The following is a 19,630-nucleotide window of genomic DNA, read 5'->3' on the forward strand; positions in this document are numbered from 1 at the left end:
CCAGCACGCATGAGGTCCTGGGTCCTACTGGCCTGGTATGTGTGACAACAAGGCTACAGGAACTGACCTGAGTCATCCCCTGGCAGGCCCTCATCCCTGTGGAGGCAAAGCCAGGCCCTAGGAAATGGGGCTGACAAAGGCATAGAGCTGCTAACACTGAGATCCCCTTCTTGGAAGTAAGATGGATCTGGGACTGGGAAAAAAGCCAACACGTGTTGGAAGGACACCGCCCATCTCCGAAGTCTTAAGATGCTTTCCTAAGACTCAGGGCTTCCAGGGGCCCTGATGGACCAGGTTGGTCTCTTTCCCAGGTGCACATCCCAGGTGTAGCTCTAAGGTTCCAGTTCCACCTTGTTTCCCTCCACCCCAGCATCTACACTGTTTCCTCTCATATGGTCATAGCCAGCCAGTGAGGAAGGTTTAGCCAATGCAGGAAGTCATGAGGAGCTGGGGCAAGGAGGCAGGACTAGAGGTGGGACAGACGTCGTCTAGTACCAACCTGTCTATGATGTGGCCCTGGAGCATGGTGGGGAGGAGGTCAAGGCCATCAATTACCCTGTCACTGGGGGGCTTCAGGCCTGCAAGGGACAGGCTGGTGGTGAAGAGGTCCATGATGCTTCCCAGCTGGTGGCTGACCTGAAATGGATGCAGGAGTCCTTCAGGCGCTCCATCCTGACCCGATGGTGTTTGTGGGCTGGAGCTTGGAGTGGTAAGCACCTGGTTCTCCTCTGGGTATGCAAATGTGCACGAACGCCCAACACTTACACCTGGCACATGCCATGGGTGGGAGCACAGCCAGGTTAAGTGGAGTCATGGGGCTGGTAGGTGGCAGATGGGACTTAAACTGAACATCTGACCCCAGAGTCAGGACACACCTCATGTCCCACTGCCCCTACCACATATGGATCAGCTGTCATAGCTAGACCCAGAATGCTAGAGCCCCTGCTCCTCCTCACAGAGACACACATAGGGGTCCCACTTCTCAAGGCTTAGCTGTCCCAAAAGAGTCGACAGTGTTCATTTTGACACCTGAAAGCTACTGTGAGCTTTGTGTATCAAAGGAGAAAAGGTCGGGAAAGACCCAGAAGTAGCAAGGAAGCCAGGTGGAAAGGCACAAAAGAAAGGGTCCAGTCTTCTGCTTCACCCAGTCAGAAGGCAGTTCCAAGAGAGGCTGAGGCCACTACTGTTCATCCGTGGATGTACTGGCCCCATGGAAAGTGTACCTAGCTGTTTTCTGCTCACGCCCTGACATAAGTGAGTGGCCGGGGTTCTTTTGTGGCTCTGCCTCCTCTGTACAGTGAGTTCCCTCATTGGCTCGCCCACCCCCGGTACCCTCTAAGTGCTGCTGTGCTGGAGATAGAAGTGTGCTCATCTCTTTTCCCTGACCTCTGTGGCTTGGGATGGTCAGTGCAGGGTAAGCACAGCCCCTGAGAAGATATATATGTGGCTTTCTAGGAAGACAATGATTCCACAGCAGCCGGTCAGGACCTCAGCTGGAGTCCGGTTTGGACAGACTTTCTTTATTGCTCCTTGCTTGGCCCTCATTCGACTGTGCCAGCTGGATACCCTGTCGAATTAACCTTGAACTTGACCAGACCCTAAGGCTGGCTGAAATCCGCCATGTCCATGTTGAAACCCCTTTCTGCCCTTGCCTAACTCAGTCCCATAGCCCTGGTGTTCTGATGGGGCTTGGGGAGGAGGCAGTTTCTAAAGATAAAATGGCCGTGTCCGGACAAACAGCCCTGGGAGAGACCTGCATGCACTCTCTGCTGTAGAACCTGTCTCCTCACTTCCAAACCCCTTCCAGGTATTTCCCTCCAGAAAAGAGGGAAGGGGAAGGAAGGGAGCGTGTTGCATGCCTGAGGTGATTGGAAGGGGCGGGGTCTGACAGGCAGTGCATGCGTCTGAGTGCACAGGCGCTGCTTGTGTACCAGACAGCAGGAGGATGCTCTCAGCTCCTTTGAGACAAAGCTGGATCAAAGGCTGCAATTACACCACGGTTGCCAGGTGCAGCACCAGGGAGGCTACGTGTCTGCTTGAAGGTGATGGATGTCAGGGTGTCACAGAGCGCAGCCCAGACCCCAGGTGATCCCATCCTAGTTTGTGGGGAGCATAGTGAAAAGAAAGCCAACCGCTCTGGAGCACGCTACGCTTTCCTCGGAAGGCAAGGCTGATTTGCGTCAGACCTCTCTCCTTAGCTGGTGCTTCCTGAGGTTATCTGGCAGGAAGAGCTGTGGAAGCAGATGCTGTGAACCCACTGGACATAGCAGAGCAGGTTAGGGACCCTGGGTTGTGGGAGCCTTGTCAGTGCCACGTCAGGGGCGCAACCCAGGATCGGATGTGGTTCCTCGTGGGCATGAGGCTATTTCCCATCTCTCACTCATTGACAACTGAACCAGTGCTTCCTCAGCTTCCTCAGCTACATGAGGGCTGGCAGAGACAGCACCAGGACATGAAGAACAGGTGCAGCTGTGGGCCAGGTCCCTCTCCTAAGGGTCATAGCTAATCTGAGTGTCCACTAGTATCCCACTAGGCACACTTCTTCCACGTGTGATGTTTACTGCCACGGCACTCTGTTCTATAGAGGGGGCTGGCCAGATGACAGGCAGGCAGGCCTGTTCAACCAACTGGGAGAGCCACCAAGCTGCAAGGCTCTGCCGACCAGTGTGACCTGGAAGTCCTGTGTCAAGAGGTCTTAGGGAGAGGGTGGGTAACGAGGGGCAGAGACTCAGTCGGGTCTAGTTTTAGAGGCTAGGCACTGAGGGTAGGTCCCAGTTGTTGCTGGGGACACATGGAGACTGTCCCATGGCTGGATCTTGTTGCCAGTTCTGCCTGAGTGGCTGGCAGGCTGGACAGGTGAGCTCTTTGGGTTTCCCTTTCCAGACATGTACAATTAGGTAAGGACTGTTGGTGAGCACTGTTGTGGCTGGCAGAATGACAGCTGCCAGGGACATTTGCATTACCATCCCTGGACTCTGTGGCTACAAGATCCCACTCAGCAAAGGGGACATAAGAGAGTAGGAGGGACTAAGGATGTGTATCATCTGGCCTCTAGGAGGCTGGCTTGTACTGCCCATGTGATCCAGTATTCACAACACACTAATGGAGAAGCGGAGGGTGGAGGTAAGGAGGTGGATGAAGGCTAGCCCAGTACTTAACTCCAGAGGCCAAGAGCTATGGAACAGATCTGTCCCAGACTCTCTGAGGAGCCAGCTCCATGACTTGTCAAGAGGCCAGCAGATCCTGGCTCCTGACTGTCAGCTATTCTCTCCAGCCCCAAGTATACGGAGGGAGGATTCGCCACTGCAGGGTGAACTGAGGAGCCCAGACTGTCTCCAAGGTCACGGGGGAAAGAGGCCAGCTGAGGAGCAGTGACATCAAAACTCCTCTCAACCTCGAGCACTTAGTGTTCTGACTACAAGTATCACAGTGGATTCTTGGACAAGGGGTGGCCTGGTTGGAGCCAAGGCCTGGGGTTGAGGGTGCTGTCTGGCATGAAGGTGGTCAGACTGAGGTCTCAGAAGGATACACACTGCATCCATGTGAGGCCCCACTTCTGGTCTTTGTCACAAAGGCATCAGGGTTCTCTGTAGGGCCGCACCTGCCCCTTGTAGTAAGTCCACAGAACATGGGCAGCCAACAGACTACAGAAGCTTCCTTACCACCCGGGCACCAATGTCCCTGAGACCTTGTAGCAGATACAGCTTCAGTGTGGCACCGTGTGTGACTTCTGTGTGACTCACCTGGCCTGCGGCAATGTGCCCTGGCCACCAAGCGATTGCAGGCTCCCTCATCCCGCCTTCAAACGTAGTCTGCTTCCCACACAGGAAGGGACCATTGCTGCCACCTGAGGATGAGAGTCACCACCCATCAGCTTAAGATGTCAGGGCCCAGGTCCTCCGGGAAATCAGGGACACACAGCGCCCCTGGCTGGCAAGTGGCCTACCCTGACTTCTGAACTCATTGTTAGGCACATTTGAGTCCTGAGGTCACGGAGACAAAGGACTAGCAGGATGAGGTCAGGCTGCAGACACAAGTGGGGAAACCTGGGTGACCCTGACCCAGGCAGTTAAGAAGCTCTGGCTGCAGTTTTCTGAAGAGAGCAAACTACTCTTGCCTCACTAAAGCCACCAGCCCACCAGGAGCCACAGCTCAGAAACAAGGAACAGCCGCAGAAGCCCCTTCCTGTCACCTGTCACAGGCTACAGACACTGACTGAAGCTTTCAGTTAGTGTTCTTAGATGCTAAGATTCACAGGCATCATGTACTGGGGAGGGTCCTACTTAAAACATGGTCTACCCCAGATGCCCTGTGGTCTTTACTCAGTCTATAGGGGCAGGGCACACAGCTGGAGTTTGAAGCCACTGGGCCCTAAACAAGCTTGTGGGAAGCTATCGGGGATGAAGCCCCCTTCGATCTGGATCCCATGGTCTTGGAGGGGGGTGGGCCTGTTCCATAGGGATAGGTGTCATAGCGTGAGCTGCTGAGGTCCATCTCAGGCCCCCAAATTCAGGGGCAGGGAGAAACAAAGGAAAAGTCAAACAGAACTCTCATCCCGTGGAAATGTCACTGTGCTCTGTGGCTTCCGTGGACTGTGTTTCCTCTCCATATGCAGCATGAAAAGCCGTCAGATCAGAAGCCCAGCGGCTTTGCTCACCCGAACCAGGCTGACTACATGGATGAGACATAGGTGCGGGCACCAGTAAGGAGATGTGTGTCAGGGGAGGGCACTGGGCCTGAAGGCAGCCATTCTTTTTCTACTTCTTAGGTTAGGTACGGGCATATGGGGCTTTAAATTTTTTTAAAGTGTTTTAAAAATCAAACTCTAGCAAGTTTTGTTCAAGGAAAAACTTTCCTGGTTCACTTTGCATCAATCTGTTCGGGCATGATTCTAGTAACACTAGGATCACCCGGGTCAGTGATAGCCAGTGTGTATACTCCGTCGTATTTTCCGCTCTGAAATAATGGAGCTGAATACTTGAAATTTGAACGGGTGCCCAGCTCCATATTATTACCACTGTAGGGATGGACACCAGTTTTGGCCGACCTGGCATAGGATTCTATTTTAGGTTTCCTCAAAGCTGGGCAGTTGTCGGTGAGGAGAACCAGTTTTGCTTGGCCCTGTCTGACCATCTTCGGAGTCCGCTGGTATCTTAGGATATACTTGCATTTTTTATAGCAAGTGGGAGCCTGGGGCTGACAGACTGCAGAGACCTTTTCCATCATTTCTGTGGCTACCGTCTTCTACCTTAGATGCAGGATGGCCTCCGACCTTCCACACAGGAGAGCAGGAGCCACAATCTTGAGGTAATTGTTAGAAATGCCAGGCACCTTCCTTCGCACCCTGAGAGTTGGCCAAATGGGTAACAGTTGAGCTCTGGGCATCTTCTGGGAGGGGATAGGGTCCTGTTCTTTTCTCTGAGATGTATGGGGACACTCACTGAAGAAGAACTAAGGTTGCCCATTGAGCTGGGCGTTGAGAGACTCCGGGTCAGCCTGGCTCCACCTGGTGCTCTGTTCTATTACCAAACCGCTTTTGTTTGGTTTATGAAGGCTGCACTGGGTTAGTTCACCTGAAACCAGGAAGCCCCGGGGCACTGGGCTGTAGGACTGACTGTGCCACCTGAAGGGCCAATGCTGCCTACAGGCTGGGGAGATTACTGGGCCCTCAGCCTTGACTGGTAGCCTTGTATGGGTTGCTAAGCATCATGGGTAGGTGTCTCAGATCAGTCCATTGGATGGCTCCCAAGGCTGAAGGTGTTATTCCTGCCACCTCTGCAGCAGCCAAACTGCTCTACCCCAGCACCACCAGGTGTTCTGCCTGGCTGCCAAAGTCTCCTGCAGCCTGAGGCTGTGGGAAACTGGCTTCTTGCAGGTAAGGACCTTTCTGAGACATTCCCTCCCCCTGACACTTGCCTGTTCTTCTTTCTCAAAGGATTCAAAAATCATGTGAACGCAGGCCAGGCTTGAGTCAGCAGGGCCAAGACACTGCTGCTGGGTACTGTATTCTGGGAGGTCTGGGAGTCGCTTTATAGCCAGTGACCTGGGGCCTGAGGATGGGAAGCAGAACTTGCCTTCTTTGGGAGCAGAGATGAGCGCTGCACCATTGTCAGACGTAAAGAAGACAAATGTGTTCTTACTGATGCCCAAGTTCTGCAGAAGGCTCAGGATCTTTCCAACACTGTCATCTATTTCCCGGACAGCATCGCCATAACTGCAAGGGAAGATGGCGCTCTATCAGACAGCAAAGGGCATTAGTGTTAGCATTCTGTCTAAGTTCCGCCCCCACAGCCAGGTTTGCCTGACACTGTAAAAGGGGCTGCTTGCCCCCTCCTCACTCTCTTGCTCTTGGTCTTCCCCTCTTCCCCTTTGTCCCTTCTCTCCCCATTCCCCTCCCCACTTCCCTCCGCGTGCTCATGGCCAACCTCTATTCCTCTCCTCTTCTCCTCTTCTCTCTCTTGTTCCCCTCCCTTGTCTCGTCCTTTCATTAAACCTCTCCACGTGGAACCATGTTGGTCTGGTGTGGTTTGTCCAGACACGAGCCGAGATTTCTACCCCAACAATTAGTGTGACCCAAACACTAATGTTGTCACTTCAGAGGTGACCAGTGGGGTGTCTAGCTGCTCCTCAGAGAGAAGTTCCAGCTCAGTACAATTGGTTCATTGCAAACATTGTGGACATAAGTACCTTGGTTTCCTTTCATCGATGATCCCAGGTTGGAGGGGGTTTCAGAGGCATTGATGTTTTGTATCTTTCTTTTATGGTGCTAGGAATTGAACCCAGGGCCTCATGTATTCTAAGCGTCTCCACCATTGGGAACCATCCAGGCTGCTTTGGACTTTCCACAGTGGCCCAGACCAGCCACTCAGCGATCCTCAGTATAACTGAAGGCCGCCGTGGGGCTTACGACTCACCGCCCTCGAAGGCTGGTACCCAGGAACTGTTTTGAGGCATACACTGGTGCGTGTGTGGCGTCGATGGCCCAGTAGAGGAAGAAGGGGCTCTGCCTTGCATGTTGTGTCCGGATGAAGTCCAGAGCTTCCTGTGGGAAAGGCCTCCATTCTCCTCTGCTGCTAGACAATCCATCATACCCCTGCCTCCCCAGCTTCCTCCCGAATCCTTGCCTCGCCCAGTCTGCTCAGCCTTACTTGTAAGTAGAGTTGGGTGAGGTTAGCTTCCCCGGTCTTTAGGTTGATTGGGAACTCTTCATAAAATCTGAAAGCAAAACTCAAATATCAGAATTTAGTCAAGAAAGAAGCCCCTTCCTCGATTTCACTGAAAAGTCGGTGAAGCACGCAGAGCAACTAGGTGATGATGATCCTGTCTGAAGTGACAAGGCCATGATGGCTCCAGTGTGTCAGATGAGTTAGAACAAGCTGGGGGTATGTGTGCCGCAGGGATGGGAAGGTCAGGAGGTGTAGCTGAGTGTGTGTGTGTGTGTGTGTGTGTGTGTGTGTGTGTGTGTATGGGTACACATGTAAGTTCAGGTGTGCATGCAGTAGGCGCACATGTATGCAGAGGACGGAGGGTAGTGGAGGGTAGTATCCTTTGGGCTGGATCTCCTTCTCTTATTAATGTTTTTGAGACGGATTTACTGCATTGCCCTGCCTAGCCTGGGGCTCACTATGTAAACATAGTGGCCTCAAGCTCACAGAGATCTGCCTGCCTTTGTCTTCTAACTGCTAGGATTAGAGGGTGTGCCTCCACCCTGGGCTGGAGTCTCTAACTGGCTTTGAGCTCACCAATTGGACTCACGGCCTCGGGGAAACCTCCTATCTCAGCCTCCCCAGAACTGCAATTACAAAGACTTGCCCAGCCCGGGCAAGTCTTTATCCACAGAGCCATCCTCCCAGCGCCAGAGGCTGCTTTGTGAGAGGTGAAGATGTCCTACAGCCTGCTGAGAGGTAACTGTCCCTGGGTACCCCAAGGGCCCTTCAATAGCTCCTGAAGAAAGAACACTCATTTTTTAAGAGGGCAATGTTTGGCTTAGCCTTGAGGTCTGCAGATAGAAGAACTTCCACTCAACTTAGGACAAAGGCAAAGAAAAATCAAGCATTCAAAATGCAAGAAAGATGGGGGTTGGGGATTTAGCTCAGTGGTAGAGCGCTTGCCTAGGAAGCGCAAGGCCCTGGATTCGGTCCCCAGCTCCGAAAAAAAGAACCAAAAAAAAAAAAAAAAAAAATTCAAGAAAGATGAGTCAGGTCCTGGAACCCAGAGCCACAGGCTGGAGGTACCCTCTGAGGCCTGGCCCAGGGGGGCTCCCCTCCTGACTAGGGTCTCTTTTCATGGTGACAATGGCAGTCCCTGGAGTGGCTCTCACATCTCCTTTCTTGCATACAGCTAATAGGCCAACTTATTGATGAAGATGACAGCTACTTGAGGGTGCACAGGTTCTAGACATCCCCTCCCCCAAATACAAAGCTATGATCACGGAAAGGTTAGAAGTGACCTCAGGTGAGTCTTAGGAGGTCCTAGGCAAAAGGAAACAGAGCGCTCTCTCTCTCTCTCTCTCTCTCTCTCTCTCTCTCTCTCTCTCTCTCTCTCTCCATGTAGGATACTAGACACCATTCAAGAACGTCAGTCCTATTCTTCAGCAAGTACCAGAGGATGGGACAGGGGGGGGTAAGGGAAGGGGTTCTGTCTGTTACCTGCCAACCATTTCCCAGTCCCTGTACACAGGGATGTTGGGCTTGACCTTGTTGTCGTATGGTCCAAAATGACAATTGGGGGATCCAAACCACTCATCAAATCCATGCTTCAGGGGGTGGAACTGGGGTCTATGACCCAGATGCCTAGAAACAGGAAGGAACCCAAGATAACTTCAGAGATCTCCTCACTGGGGACATTACAATGGTTTGATCATCAACAACACATCACCATCACAATTGTCAACTGTATAAGCAGCCTGTCAGCATTCCAGCACCCCCCCCCCCCCCCCGTCTGGACACTCCAAGACACAAAAGATTAAGACCTCACTTTAAGAGGGAGCACAGGGACCTATCTGCACCCCACAGATAATGCTAGCACCTAGAGCTCCAGGCACATGCAAGGGCGTCCAAGCATGACTCAGGGCATTCCAGCAGAGCACAGTGTCCTCCTGGCAAAGCTAAGGGCTTCTGGGCACAGCTGAGGGTGTCTCAGCACAACCAGTGGCATCTGGGGGATCGGGGCACAGTGAGACCCAAAAGAGAGTTTAGGGATCCCTTCAGGATTCTGGAAGGATGAACCGGAAGGGTGATTGCATGGGGAGAAATCTCCCAAATGCCTTGAAACTAGCTGGACTCAAAAGTCTGTGTTAGCCATCTCCAGACTCCAGTAGCTTCCTCCTGGACCCTCTATCCTTTATCCCCAGGGACACTCTAAGGTCCTTAGGTTTCTAGCCAGGCAGGTGGCGGCTCCATTTCTTACACAAAAGTCAGAGTATTCCACCAGCTCAGGGGAGCTCACCAGGAAGGTGGCCGCAAGGGAAGATGGTTCACTGGCTTAGGGCTATACTCTCCTCCTCAGAGCCTAGGGCATGAGGAGAAGAGAATACGGCAGCACGCCTACTCTGGTGATAGTGGGAGCTCTTTGGAGAGAGAGGCTCATCTCCTCTGAGAGGGGCCGGCAGAGTAAAGCTTCACGGGGTTAAGGTCCCCCCTCAGGCAAAGCTGCAGGATCCCTGTGTGAGGCCCCACCCTTCTTCCACCTCCACACCCCATGCCAGCCAGGTGTTAGCTCACACTTTCCCATCCTGCCACCTTTTCTCTCAGGGACACTTAACTGAATGTCCTCCATCCACTGGTAGCTAAAGAGCGCTGCCAAGACAACTCCAACTCCTAGCGTCAGTGGTCAGCAGTCCTGGGCTATCCCTGAAGCAGAGCCTGCCCTTCCTGGGAACCCCAGCTCCCACCTGTTCTTCAGAGCACTCCTTAAACTATCAGGGACTCCAAATCCTGCTGTATGCCATTTATCCTCCAGCCTGGGACCCAGAACTGTTTATCTGTATTGTACCCACCTGCCCCCCTCCAACACATAGACAGCTTTCAACACAGCGTCCTGAGGTGGAGCGTGTCCTTTTTACCAGCTGTGCTTGGGACAGGCTACCATGTTGAAGGGCTTCAGGGAGGATCCAGGCAGTGTGTGCAGATCCAAGGTTGCCATGTGCTCATTCCATAGGTAGAATTAAGGACAGCAGAGGAGTCTTGGGGGATGGACTGGCTGGTCAGTGTGTACTCTATCTGCTCTCAAGGGAAGGATACCTGTCTAGGGCTCGGTTTCCTCACTTGGTGAGACTGGCACAGCATGGCTCTGTGGGCTTGTTCTGCCTGATGGCTGCACACGGAGAGCCTTTAGAGCTCTTCTCTGACCTTCACCCACTCAGTCTCTAACCTCTCCTTTCAGGGCAGTGCCTCTATGTCGGCTACACTCTTGGGCCCACTGCAAGCTACTCATCCTTTTTAAGCATCGAAGGGCAGATGAGAGGTCTTGTGCCCAGGTCCAGCATCCTGGAGCCTGTTTGTGGGGAAGGATGACTAGAATTCTGCCCGGAAACAGCTGTAACTCTATGCACTTGGTCCTAACAGTGGTTGGCACTAACCAGGACGTAAGCAGGACTGGAGAATGGGCTGGCCTCACTCACTCGCTTTGGCTGTTGGCAGATTGTGCAACAGTCTAGGCTAGTCCGGGTAGGGTTTGTTCAGGAAGATGAGGTATGCGTGAAGGACGCAGGGCAGTCCTGGCTGCAGCTGATAGCACTGGACTAAACCTTGCTCACAGAAGACCAACTGAAGCTCTCCCTGCGGCCTGAGAGCCTGGCCTCACTGCTGGCCTCTGCTCTCTGTGTCTCTCAGAGTTCATCAGTGCCACTCCTCTTGGTCGCCTCTTTCTATCAGAAGCCATCCAGGAAGCTCTGTAGAAACTCTGTTCCTGTTCAGCTCTGCCCACCCAGTCACTGAGAGCAGGAAGCTAAGGATGTAGCAGAACCGTCAGGCAAGACACAGGCATCTCTGGCTATGGTGGGGCCTGAGGCTCTTTGCTCTCTCTCTAGCCCAACATGGTTTCCTAGAATTCCGTGCCACCTGCTTGGGGGTCTGTGCAGGGGAGGAGGTCCTGCCTGTCGGCTCTTCTCTGCCTCATCCCTGTCTCATCTGTGCGTGAGAATGTGGCTGGCCCATTTAGTGACGTTTTACTGGGCACAGCTGGGTCGAGATGGCAGGCAGCATGGTGGGAAGGAACGGGTGGGCAGGGATGGCTGAGTGTTTGCTCAATGTCCTGTTGAGTCAGCCCCGTGTCTCGACCTCCTGCTGGACTTGAGATCTTGAGCTCTTTAGTTTACATGAGACAGGGCCGCACTGTGTTGCTTTGGGTGGCCTGGAACTTTCTATGTCGATCAGGATGGCCTCAAAAATGGCCTCGAACTCAGAGGCCTGCCCGTCTCTGCCTCCTGAGCTCGGGGGTTAAAGATGTGCACCCTCGGGGTTGGGGATTTAGCTCAGTGGTAGAGCGCTTGCCTAGGAAGCACAAGGCCCTGGGTTCGGTCCCCAGCTCCGAAAAAAAGAACCAAAAAAAAAAAAAAAAAAAAAAAAAAAAAAAAGATGTGCACCCTCACCGAGTTCTGTACTGCAGACACCAAGCTTTTTTTGACTTTTAAAAAAAAGATGCATTTTTATTTTATTTTATGTGCATGGATGCTTTAGCTGCATGCACATCTGTGTGCTATGTGCATTCCTGAAACACCGTGTTCCTGAGAGCTCCCCACAGAGATTATAGAGAATGTGTGACAATGGTTCATGACAACGGATTATAGATAACTCAGGCAATGGATCACAGCCCCCATATCAGCTTGAGACCTTGCCTCAGAAAACAAAAACAAACAAACAAACAAACAAAAACCCCCACAAAATTCTAGATGGACCTGGAATCGAGATTCTACTCCTCTCAAGAGGTAGGACTCACCATTTGCCCACGATCTTGTTGGTATAGCCTGCTTTCTTCAGGAGCTCAGGCAGGAGGTGTTCTGAGTTAGGGATCCCGCCCATGATCTCCTGAGGTGTGTAAGCTGGAAGGACAAGTATGAGATCTCTGTAATGGACACACACACTGCCCCACTAAGGTGGACAGACAGGCAGAACAGTGGTCACGGTAGGGACGCTTCCCAGGATGTTCCCAAGCACCCCCCAAGTCAGCACCAACATGGTGAGGATGGTGCTGTGGTGCCTCCACTCTGACCTGTCTCGCCTCGGCAGCCTGGTTTGCCGTTTGACACCACACCGTTCCCCACTGTTCTCCTGGTCCTTACCATGCCCTTTCCTTCAAGGCCACTTGAAATTCTGCCTCGTCTGGGACCCTATCCGGAGAGACCCCTGTCCAAGCACGTGAGCTTGTTTCCAGAACTTCCCTGCTCTGACCTAAAAACCCCATAGCTTTCTCAGCAGAAAGTTGAGAGCCCCAGGAGCAGGTCAAGGGTGGTGGGAGCCTGCTGTGTGGTGTACCTGAGGGACCTCACTGCCAGTTTAGTTCTCACTGGGCCGGTTCAGGGAGGAAGCTTGTGACATGGGATCTACACTGCGGTCCTTAGTTCTGCCTTAGGCTGTCTATATCTACCACTCCAGGGCCCACACCTCTCACACTGAGGTCTAGGACACCAACGTTTTTTTAGTCTAGACAGAGAACCTGCAGGGCCACGGGGGTGAGGAGGGGTAGGAGGCATACCATTCCTTGCATGTGCGTTGGTTGTGTAGAAGCCATTGCGGATGGGCAACCGTCCTGTGAGCAGGGCTGCCCTAGCTACATAGAAGGATAAAAACAGACAGTGAAACAAACCTGGCAGGACCCTCAGACAGCTCTGAGGCGCCTCCCATGTGCACCTCCCGGGACGGGTCTGTCCTGAATGCATCCTGAAGCTGTTCAATTTCTTTGGTTTTGTTTCTCTGTGTAGCCCTCGCTGTCCTAGAACTCACTCTGTAGACCAGGCTGGCCTTGAACTCAGAGATCCGCCTGCCTCTGCCTCCTGAGTGCTGGGATTAAAGGTGTGCACCACTACTGTGTTGTGTGGTTCAATCCCTCTGTATTGCCAAGCTCCGGCAATGGGAGGTGGCACAATGGCCTGAGGACTGAGGGAGGGTTCTTTAGCTTTGCTACTCAGCTCTGCTCCTAAGCTCAGTTCTCGAGCTCTGGGACAGCCCCAAGACTGTAGGCCACATGACCTGCCTCCTACTGCCTGTTCACCCTATCTACTGTTCTTCCTTAAGGTCAGCACTTCTGTAACACCACTATAGAAGGAGGGAGGGACAGTCCCTGGGAAGAGGACATGGTCTCACTGCCCCCCCCTACAACATCCACGTCCTGTGACCAGGAAGTGCAGACAGTGCAGTTCTAGGAGACAGACATCGGTCCTGGAGCAGAATGATCTTTTGCTTGCTGGCAGGCAACAGCAGAAGCCAGGGCAAGCTACTGCCCTTCGAGGGCCCCAATAAGCCAGTGGACCTCAGAGTCAGCAGCCAGTATAATCAGTAACAAAGGCCTCGTCTACCTGCGGCCTTCCTGAGGAAATGCTGTTCTACCTAGAATAGGGCTGGAGGGGCAGGTGAGTCAGACTCTGCTGGCTAACAGGGTCTCTAGAGTGGGGTCGGGGAGCAGCAGCAACTTACATGGTGAGCACAAAGGGTTGGCAGAATAGAAGCTTGGGAAAAGCATCCCTTCTGCAGCCATCCGGTCTAAATTTGGGGTCTCTCTGGAAGGTTCTCCATACACACCCAGGTCACCCCACCCCATCTGCAGGGAAGATCAAAGAGATGAGGGGTGAACCCTTTCTGCAAATGGTTCTTTTGTGATGAGGAAGAGCCAAGAGCTCACCCAAACCCTGGCGGTTTCCATGAGGTGCTCCAGGCCTTACTAGGAGTTGCTGGCTCTCACCTCTACATCGGTTTGACCACCGTCATGGTACCCATGTTTGCCTTCCTCCCTAGCAAAGATCAACCTCTGTACACTCCTAGAGTCTTGGTGTCTAAGAATACACATCTATTTTCAACCTAAAGCTCTTATGCAAATTTAGATTTCAAGAGCAGGATGAGCTTCCTCTGAAAGTCGAGCCTAGAGCCACGTGGCCAGACAGCCTGGCTTAGCGTGCCTTACAGAACTGAAACTCGTGCTCCCTGACTATGTGTGTGTCCCTGGCAAGCTGATCCCAAACAATAAGGGTTAGAGCCAGTCCGTAGAGACCACAGGAGCCAAAGAGTCAAGGAGAATCCAGAGCACCGTCTCAGTAAAAGGGGGGGAGTGAATCAAGATACCTGAGGGAGGCCATCCAGAGGCGGCTACTCCTTGTTTAACCCATTCCTTACCATCTCAGCTCTTTCTGTGAAGACAAGCAAGCTACCTTCCTCCCTCCAGTTACCCAGAGTTAAAGAATCAGCCTACACAACCCACAGTGTAAGAGAAGTATTCTGGGAGCAGGGGGAGGAATGAAGAGATGGCTCAGCGGTTAAGAGCACTGACTGCTCTTCCAGAGGTCCTGAGTTCAAATCCCAGCAACCACACGGTGGCTCACAACCATCTGTGATGGGATCTGATGCCTTCCTCTGGTGTGTCTGAAGACACTGACAGTGTGCTCATATGAATATAATAATAAATCTTTGAAAAGAGAAGTATTCTGTGAATTTTTATCTCAATTAAGGACAAAGGGGCGGGGCACGTGCCTTCTGAGGCAGTGGCAGGCGTGTCTGAGTGTGCCGTGAGCAATGACCACATGCCATGCTGCAGGGCGGGGCTTGCAGTATGGGTTGGGAGGGGCAAGGGATGGCACAGGCACTGAACGTTTGCACAAACCCGCTGTAGAATCTTTCACAAGTCAATGTGACTGGCAGGTGACTAGGTCTTGTACGGTTCGGTATACTAGTTTTGGGAACCTAGTCTATAATGGTAGCTTCTCAGGTGGCCCAGACATAGCCACTGAAAATGGTGAGGGTCAGGAAGCCAGCACAGCTGCAATCATTGTCTTTTTAGCTCTCACTTCCGGGTTTTGGCCTCTCCGTGTTGCATTCTTGAAGACTTCCTGCATTATGATTCACTTTATGTCTTTTCCTGGGGAAATTATGTCTGAATCTCTTTAGGACAGTCCTAAATATAACTTTAAAAAAAAAGATTTATTTATTTTATGTATATGAGTACACTGTTGCTGTCTTCAGACACACCAGAAGAGGGCATTGGATCCCATTACAGATGGTTGTGAGCCACCATGTGGTTGCTAGGGATTGAACTCAGGACCTCTGGAAGAGCAGTCAGTGCTCGTAACCACTAAGCCATCTTTCCAGCCCCTAAAAATAACTTTATGTGGCCACTATTTGGAAGTCTTCCTCACGACCTGGAGATCATTAAGCACAGCTAAGCGCAGAGCTAGATGAGGCCATTGGTCCAGGAATTCTGAGCAAACTCTAGCTATAATTAGTGCAGGGTAGAGAGAGACAAATGATAAACTCTGAATCTGACAAACCCAAGGTCTCTTTATTACAGTCTTAGAGCTCGCTGAATAAACAGTTTAAAGATACGGGGTCATACAGGGTGCACCCTGGGGGGGGGGGGAACCTCAGTTCAATAACCTAGATTGATTAGAATAAACGTTTCCTATTTTTAGCGTAGATGATGAAATATATAGCAAAAGAAGTTGGGAAGTGGGGGCTGGAGAGATGGCTCAGCGGTTAAGAGCACTGACTGCTCTTCCAGAGGTCCTGAGTTCAAATCCCAGCAACCACATGGTGGCTCACAACTATCTGTAATGGGATCCGATGCCCTCTTCTGGTGTGTCTGAAGACAGCTACAGTGTACTTACACATATAAAATAAATAAATCTTTAAAAAAAAGAAGTTGGGAAGTAATACTTGCTATTCATAAAAAAGATGGGTTCCGATATTTTCTGTTTGCCTGGAGTGCTTTAAAATTACAGACACTAGGAGGCTGGACAGATGGCTCAGTGGTTAAGAACACTGGCTGCTCTTCTAGAGTACCCAGGTTCAGTTCCCAGCACCCACATGGCAGTTTGCAACTGTCTGTGACTATACTTCCGGGGGATCCGACACCCTCTCACCTATGCACATCAAAATAAAATATAATAATTAATAACCCTACAAGCGCTGCCAGCCTATACACAGGCTGTTATATAACAAATGTGTCTGCCTTGGAAGAGACATTCCTTTTAGATTCTTTAAATTGGAATTATAGGGTTGATAGTACGAATAAAATTTTATTTTTTGTTTGTATTTTCTAATTGTAACTGAACTTGTAACCCTGGATGTTTTATAAATAATCAAACACATGATCTGTACTTTCTGGATAACCATTAGCCTGTTTTTGTTCTGTGAAACTTGTATAAATAAAAAAGCCCCCTGGGGCTGGGGGGGATGGCTCAATGGTTAAGAGCACTGACTCCTCTTCCAGAGGTCCTGAGTTCAAATCCCACAACCACATGGTGGCTCACAACCACCTGTAACAGGATCCCATACCCTCTTCTGGTGTGTCTGAAGGCAGCTACAGTGTACTCATAATAAATAAATAAATAGATAGATAGATAGATAAACAAAATCTTTTTTTTTTTTAAAAAGCCCGATTGCTAGTCTGTCAGAAAGCTAAATTTCCCTGACTATGGCCTGACTCCCTCCCTCTCCCAATCTCCTCTGACTCTGATCTCCTGTGCAGGCAGCCTGGGGAGCATCCCCCACCCCAGCCCCGACCCCAAGGCACTCTGGGAACAGGGTTTTTACCTAGAACATGCCCCCTGGACACTCATGATGTGACCAGAGCAGGTCAGGACCATAGTCAACCATTCTAAAGTCAGTGGTCTCTTCCTTGAAGAATTTAAGCTTGAGACAACCTTAGACAGTCAGACAATGCCAAGCCTGGAGCTGGGAGCCCTGTCATCCTGGGTAAGCCAGACACACATAAGCACCTGTTGCAGATGCAGACACAATTAGCCTGGTGAAGGCAGCTAGAGAGGGCCAAAGGGAGGGGTGGAGGCTCCTGGGCTGTTGAGGTTGTACCTTCGTATCTGCCACCTAAGGAACAGCCCAGGACTTTTCTCACATCTGATATCCCTGCCTCTCTGGCACAGGCAACCTGGTGTAGGCCAAGTATAAATAAACCCAGGAGGCCTCTCTACCCTGGTGTCCTTTGAGCTGAGCTTCCCTGTTGGACAGTTGGAATAGTCTTCTTCCCTATGCTTGTCCCAGAAGTAGGTCCAAGTCAGCAAAAGCCATTGTCCCACTGAGATTGCTGACAGTAGGGTAGGTGAGCTGGGAGTTGCCTAATGGCTGTCAGGAGGCTGTCACGGGGCTCCCAGGGGCCAGCTTACGGATAGCAGCAGCCTTACGAAAGGGGAAGCCTGGAGCCTACCTACTTCAAGCCAGAGTGACCCAGTTGTCTGGTTGGTAATGCCAGGGATTCCCAGTTCTGCCGCTGTTAATTGAGTTCCTTTTCCGTTATTTGTATCAAAAGTCTCTACAGGACAAGAACGGGGTTTTGTAGACTGTTGTGGGACTCAGCTCCAATGAACCGTCCTCCCACAGCTCCAGGGTATCCAGAAGGAAGGAGGTGGTGCTTCCTGGCCAACCACTGTCAGGTAAATTGATCGTTGCTACTCATATTCCATTACCTAGAAGCTCTCTACCCACCTGGGGCTGCCCAATGCAAATGTAACTGTGAGCCTCACATGTAACTGTATTTTCTAGTCATCACATCAGAAAAGCAGTTATGTCTTTAGGTGTGGTGTGACTCATGCCTGTAATCCCAGCACTAGGGAGGCTAAGGCAGGAGAATTGCCTTGAGTTTGAGGCCAGCTTAGGCTACAGAGTGAGTTTCAGGCCAGCCAACACTACCTAGCAAGACTCAAGCAAGCAAGAGAGCAAGCAGACAAAAAACAAAACAACAAACAAACAACACTCCCCCACAAAGAGTCAGGATGCAAACATGAAGGCTAAGAGAACATTTAAGTGACTCAGTTTTCAAAAGTCTGTTAGTTCAACGTTCTTCAGTAGTCTAATGGAGTGTCAGTGAAGACCTGCCCTCACAGGGTGTCATTTAGAAAAGGGAAGAGCAGAAAGCTGACGGACAAGACTGTAGTCAGTACTTCTGGATCAAACAAACCAGTGCAAACAAACAAACCACACCAGTGTGATTTGGCTCTAAAAGGATTTAATACTGAAAGGCACTATGTATAAAATCTCCCTCTCTTATCTCTGTCTGTCTGTCTATCTCTGTCTGTCTATCTCTGTCTGTCTGTCTCTCTGATTATCTATGTCTGACTATGTCTGTCAGTCTGTCTATCTATCTATCTATCTATCTATCTATCTATCTATCTATCTATCTATCTATCTATCTATCTATCTTTTCAGTACTTCTCATTACTGTGCAAAGTCTGCTATCAGCGACCAGGACTGGAGTTAGAGGAGCCAGTCATCCAGAGTATGAACAGTCACCATCCACATAGAATGGAAAAAGCCGGAAAGGATTTCCTGCAGTGGCTTCTGGGAGGTGAGACTGATGTGCAGGGCTTTTGAGGTCTATATTTTTCTTCCTAATAAAGAACCACCAACCCACTGTTTATCAAGTGGGATGTTTACTTCCTTTTTCTTCTACTAAGTCTCTGAAATCCTCTCTATTCTGATGGGCCCGCAGACTGTTAGACGGCAGCCCTTTTTTGAGGAGTTAAGTATGGCCTTCAGACCTGAGGACAGCTGGCTTGGCTATTAATTAGCCTCTGCAGGCATTAACCTCTGATTTGTTTCAAATCATCCCGAACTGGATGTGTCTCTGATTCTAACAATAGCTGACAGGTGCCACTCCATAGTGTGTCTGGGGGGAGAGGTGGGGAGGCTGGCAGGCTGAGGCTGTGAGGAAGACAGGGTCCAGTTCAGTTTGGATAGTTCTATCTGACCTAGTGTTTATGCGACTAATTTCTAAGCTTTCAGGGCACTCCAGGGAGACAGATTCCTCAGATGGGGACACTGAGAGAGATCTGCCCCAGGGCAGAATTCATAAATGACCACAGGCTGCACACCTGCCCCACTCCTGCCCCCAGGTGACATTCCATGCCTGACTTTGGTCAGAGTTCCCCCAGAGGTCAGGCTGAAGGTGGGCACCAAGGCAGGGCCACCTGTTGAGGGGAGCAGAATGTCAGGCCCCTCTCGGGAGGGAAAGTAGTGGGAAAAGGGCCTCTCTGAACTCCTACCCCCACTGCGGAAACAATGAGAGATGTTACACTGGGGTCTGGGCCTCCCTCGGGTCGCTGCTCACCGCCTTGTGGCTGCCCTGTGTCTTCCGTGTTCCCCCCGCCGCGCGGCCCCACTTACATCGTCCATGAGCAGTAGCACAATGTTGGGGGGCTGCGGAGCACCTGCAGCCAAGAGTCCTAGAGCACTCAGTACCGGCAGCAGTAGCTGCTGGGCCCTGATCGCTGTGGAACAGGCCGTCATGGCAATCCAAGCTCCGGCTGCAGAGCCAAGCAAGACTCAGTCCCAGTCGGGCCGCGGTTCCTTTTGGAGTGTGGGGCGGGCCCTGCCGGCCGAATGAGAGGAGGGGCAGGGCCACGGAGAAAAGAGGGAGAGGTGGGGTCAAGGCCGCCTGAGTGACAAGAGTGGGCTTGGCCTTACGGGAAAGGGGC

General features: G+C 51.5%; 1 protein-coding gene across 2 annotated transcripts in view; it reads right to left on the reverse strand.

Annotated features, from left to right (window-relative positions):
- Nucleotides 1-19,537, reverse strand: part of Galns (galactosamine (N-acetyl)-6-sulfatase) — a 33,660-nt gene extending 14,123 nt beyond the window's left edge. Inside the window, exons 1-10 of one of the 2 annotated variants that reach the window (NM_001047851.3) lie at nt 19,320-19,532; nt 13,632-13,755; nt 12,694-12,768; nt 11,938-12,040; nt 8,649-8,792; nt 7,149-7,215; nt 6,915-7,042; nt 6,075-6,214; nt 3,744-3,847; nt 500-636 (exon numbers count right to left, since the gene is read on the reverse strand). In NM_001047851.3, coding sequence (NP_001041316.1) covers nt 500-636; nt 3,744-3,847; nt 6,075-6,214; nt 6,915-7,042; nt 7,149-7,215; nt 8,649-8,792; nt 11,938-12,040; nt 12,694-12,768; nt 13,632-13,755; nt 19,320-19,442 — 1,145 coding nt within the window. In that variant the 5' untranslated portion in view covers nt 19,443-19,532. Of the gene's footprint in view, nt 1-499; nt 637-3,743; nt 3,848-6,074; nt 6,215-6,914; nt 7,043-7,148; nt 7,216-8,648; nt 8,793-11,937; nt 12,041-12,693; nt 12,769-13,631; nt 13,756-19,319 lie in introns of both variants that reach the window. The other variant, XM_087594289.1, reaches the window with a different exon arrangement.
- Between the last annotated feature and the right edge of the window lie 93 nt (nt 19,538-19,630).

This window comes from Rattus norvegicus, chromosome 19 (genome assembly GCF_021556685.1).
Source record: "Rattus norvegicus strain SHRSP/BbbUtx chromosome 19, alternate assembly SHRSP_T2T, whole genome shotgun sequence".
NCBI lineage: Eukaryota > Metazoa > Chordata > Mammalia > Rodentia > Muridae > Rattus > Rattus norvegicus.